This window comes from Mandrillus leucophaeus, unplaced genomic scaffold, assembly GCF_000951045.1.
Source record: "Mandrillus leucophaeus isolate KB7577 unplaced genomic scaffold, Mleu.le_1.0 Scaffold3, whole genome shotgun sequence".
Taxonomy (NCBI): Eukaryota; Metazoa; Chordata; class Mammalia; order Primates; family Cercopithecidae; genus Mandrillus; species Mandrillus leucophaeus.
This window is the reverse complement of record NW_012103142.1, coordinates 11,710,117-11,714,561: the sequence shown is the minus strand read 5'-3', so window position 1 is coordinate 11,714,561 and position 4,445 is coordinate 11,710,117. Positions and strand designations below refer to the sequence as shown.

The following is a 4,445-nucleotide window of genomic DNA, read 5'->3' as shown; positions in this document are numbered from 1 at the left end:
TATTCAAGCCGTATTTATGATTTGCAAGAATAAATGAGAGGCTAGAGGAAGCGAATTTGGAAGCACTGCTCTTCAATGCCAAAGACCTGGACAGGTGCCACTTTACCCAGAAGCAGGACATGAGAGAAGAGCTTATGGCAAGCTGGAGCAGGGAGTCCCATCAGTGATGACCAGACCTATGGGTCCATCTTTCAGAGGCTCAACGAACTCCAGGGTGTAACTATGCAAAATTAAGTTACACCCTGGGGTCACAGCCCCCCAGCAGCATCCCCTTCCCACTCCCAGCCTGTTGCAGCCAACAAGACCCCCACAGACAAAAACAGCTTTCTCCTGTCTCCTGGGCAGCAAGCTTGGAGACATGGCCAGTTCTTTCCCTGGCTAAGGGACAGAGGCCTGGATTATCTAATTCCTGAAGGCAGCACTACCAATTGCAAGGGCCCTTGGCTCCTGTCTTATAAGCTGTTTCTCCCTCTCCACCCATTCCCAGAGCTTACCACCTTCCATATCAAGACAGGATGGATGGGTTCCCCCAGGACCAGCTCAGCCAAAATGGAAGGACTTCACCCCCAGCACAAGGTGGGTCACCCCATATCCTACACATTAGACATACCTTTCCCAGACCCAAGACAAATGCCATGTTCCCCAAAGGAAGAGGGAAAGGGGGCGGGAGGAAGTCTAGAGCAAGGATTCAATGGAGAAGGAGAAACCAAGAGGAGCTTTGAGATCAGAATTAAATTCTTTAATACAAAATGCTTTTTTTTTTAAGATATATCTGTATTTCTTTGTCGTTGTTTAAAAATAAATATGTACTACGGAATATCTCGAAAAACTGCACTAGAGACAAAGACGTGATGTTAATATCTTTTCCCCACAATTATTACGGATAAACAGTAGCACCAATAAATAAATGATAACAAATATTAAAATTAAAAAAGGAGAGAGATTTAGTATGTAGAATTCTCTATTTTTTCTTGTTTTGTTTTTACATATAAAAAACAGAATAGCAATGTCTATTTTATCAGAATCACATATATACATAAACATATATATATATATACACACAAATACAAGTTGCCAAATATATATATAGTATGTAGATGTATATTGAAACCTTATTTCAAAGGAATGTGTGCTGGGGAGCCAGGGGAACGGGGAGGGCAGAGCTAAGTGTTAGCAAAATTAAATATCTGTTCAAGATAAGCTAGTGACTGTCACCGATCAGGGAGAGAGAGATTGGAAACATGAATTTTATATACAAAAACCGGTACAAATAAGAGAGCGAGAGAGAGCAAAAGATACATCTCATAAATAGTTGAAATTAAATATTAACCAAGAATACTGAAAAAAACCCTACTCTTTAATTAAATTAACTGTTTTAATTTCTAATTAAAAAGGGATATTAAATAAGTACCGTATATAAAACACTTTCTCTTTTCTCTGCCTCCACAATGGGCACGTGGATCCTGCCCTGTCTCTCTGTGCCTCGGGAAGGGAAAGGAAGGACCAGGGGATGGAGGAAGGTCAACCACTCACACACACACAACCAGGTCTCCTAGGGGGACAGAACTAGTGGTTTCAATGGTGTGAGGACATCAGGTCCTTTTAGGCTACACCCCAGGAAGGGGAGCAGGAAGAGGACGAGGGTGAATCCCAGGAAGGGGAGCTGTCATGGGCTGCTTCTTCCAACAATGTGTCTCTTCTCTTCGCCGGGCCATCTGCCAGTGGCCTCCTGGGCAACTCAGAAGCAAGTGAGAGTAAGTGAAGGCCGCCCAGGCTCCTGAATCTTCCAGGCGCTGCCCCTGGGGGCAAGATGCCCATGCAGCATGTGGAGGGAATCCCCAAAGCACAGCAATGTCCTGAAGCTCCCCAAACTCCTAGTCAGAGCCAGTGTCCTCATCCCTGTACCTGTCATCTGTCTTTCTGTCCATCTGACCCGGGGTAGAGGCTCGGTGCCAGGGCTGGGTTTGTCGGTGTTCCCAAAAGTGGGTCATATTTGCCCCCATACCCTGGCCTTGCACGTTCCTGGGCAGGGGAGGGGACCCTGGCCCCACCAAGTGGGACAAAAAAAAAGATCATGCCAGAGTCTCTCATCTCCTCCTCTTCCCTGTCAGGATCTGAGTGGGAACATTCCCCCTCCCAACTCAAGTCCACAGCAGTCAAATACATCCAGTGAAGACACCAATAACATTAGCACTGTTAATTTAAAAAAAGAATATATATATTTTATATATATAAAATATAGATATTTATTTTTATATATATAATATATATATATATAAAAATGTATGTATGTGGGTGGGTGTGTCTACAGGAATCCCAGAAATAAAACTCTCTAATCTTCCGGGCTCGGTGATTTAGCAGCAAGAAAAATAAAATGGCGAATCCAATTCCAAGAGGGACCATGCTGGGTCACCCGCCCGGGAATGCTTCTGCCGGAGTCTCGCCCTCCGGACCCAAAGTGCTCTGCGCAGAGTCTCCTCTTCCTTCATTTCAGGTTTCTGGATTAAGGACTGTTCTGTCGATGGTGATGGTGTGGTGGCGGCAGCGTGGTTTCTGTATCGATCGTTCTGTATCAGTCTTTCCTGGTGAGAGATCTGGTTCCCGAAACCCTGAGGGAGGCTCCTTCCTCCTGCCCGGCTCACCGCCTCGGCTTGTCACATCTGAGGGAAATGGAAAACAAAGGCTGGGGTTAGGACCAAGTGAGGAGGCCTGGCGATGAGGCAGGTGGCCTCCCCATTCCTGGGGGACCCTGGGTCACTGCAGCCTCCAGCACCATAAGAGCAGAGAGGATAGGAAGGTGTGGTCCTGGGGCAGAAAGCCCCAGTGTGAGAACAGCCCCAGCCCCGCCCTCAGGGAGCCCTGGTCTGAGCAGCAGCTCCGCTCAGGGGCTCCCAGTCTACCCTCCGGAGCTTGCAATCTACTTGAGACAAGACAAGGACACGGGAACACTTTACAAAGCAACAAAGGAACGGATACCAAAGAACAGTCCCCACTTGACATTTTAAGAGCTGATGGGTGACCAGAGCTGGATGAAGTTAATCAGAAGAGGTTCCCTGCTGAGGAGGTTTTTCAGTTCAGTCTCTAGGGGCTGGTGTGAGGAAGAGAGTAGGCAGGTCACCTGGGAGAACGCCTGAGACAGAGAGGCTTGGCTGGGTGGCCAGCAACGGGAAGGGCCTGCCCTGGGGACAGGAGGCTCCCGAGGGGGTAGTGTAGAGCAGGAGGCCCCAGCAAGGTGCGGGAACATCTCCATTCCCCATGTCCCCTCCCAGTGTGGCTGTAGGCCTCATCTCTCCTGAGCTGCCTGGAGGTTACAAGCCCAGGTACCAGATTGTCTTTCCTTTCAAATATGCTGCTTCACTTAGGATGGGGAGAGACAATTCGGCGGCTTCACGACTCCTGCCGAAGCAAAGGGGGCCTCCAAGAATTTTCTCAGCATGCCCCTACCCCTGGGTGATTGTGAGGAGGAGGCAGAACAGGCCCTACCCTTCTGGGGAGCCCAGAAATGGGAGTCCAAAGCTCCCAATTTTGGAAACTGATATTCCCAGGTACAGCCAGCCTGGGGGTTGGATAATGGTATTGGGAGGTTAGGGTCACCAGTTAACTCCCAGGTCACTTCACATAAACCCCCATCAGCAGAATCATCACCAAAAAACCCTAAAATGTCAAGTCCCTTATCTTCCCCAAAGACCCCTGGGGAACTGAGACTCCCCTCATCCAGCCCTGAAGTTAGGCAGAGCCCCCACCCCCAGCACTAATAACACCCTCTTGGTTTCACATAGGGCCAAGACATATAGAACCCCACACCAACTACCCAGGCCTGGTTCCCAGCATCCCCTGAGCATCAACAAGCCACAAGAACATTGCTGGGGGAGGGGAGACACTCCAAGGACTTCCCTAATGCAGCCTCAGGGCGAGCTGGGGGTGCCTTGGCCCTGTCTAGGAAATCCCCATAAAAGTCTTGCCTCCCTGAGTGAAGCTGACCCTGACCCCCAGGGCCTCCCTCACTCTGAGCACAGGCCAAGTTGGTATAAAGAACACAGGCTAAGGCATTAAAAGATTGCCAGCCACCTGTCCCGGCCCTGTGCTCCTAACCTCACCCCCTGAACTGACTCACACATTCAGTCACGCACTTGACACTTCCTTGGTACCCAGTATGGACAAGGGACAGAGGTACAGATGCCCGGGGCTCACAAAGGTAAGTAAACCAGGCCTGGCTTACGGAGCTCACAGTCTAATGTCAGGAGAATGGGCACAGAACCCTCCCTTCACGCATCCTGGGAGCACTTGAAAATGTGTGGGCTGCTTGGGGTTGTCACCATGACTGGTGGAGGATTAAAGGTATCTAGTATTCTTGGATGCCACAGCTCCTTCAGTGTGTAGGCAAAACTGCCCCATCCTAAACCAACAGCCAGAGCCCTTGCCCTCAGAGAGCCCCAGTCTGAGGG

At 49.3% G+C, this 4,445-nt stretch overlaps 1 protein-coding gene across 9 annotated transcripts in view; it reads right to left on the bottom strand.

Annotated features, from left to right (window-relative positions):
• Window positions 1-717: 717 nt before the first annotated feature.
• The window catches only part of VEGFA (vascular endothelial growth factor A), a 15,189-nt gene continuing 11,461 nt past the window's right edge, over window positions 718-4,445 (bottom strand). For 8 of the 9 annotated variants that reach the window (XM_011986807.1, XM_011986805.1, XM_011986806.1 and 5 more), the window contains one exon: window positions 718-2,660. In XM_011986807.1, the coding sequence (XP_011842197.1) occupies window positions 2,639-2,660 (22 nt within the window). In that variant the 3' untranslated portion in view covers window positions 718-2,638. The remainder of the gene's footprint in view (window positions 2,661-4,445) is intronic. The other variant, XM_011986810.1, reaches the window with a different exon arrangement.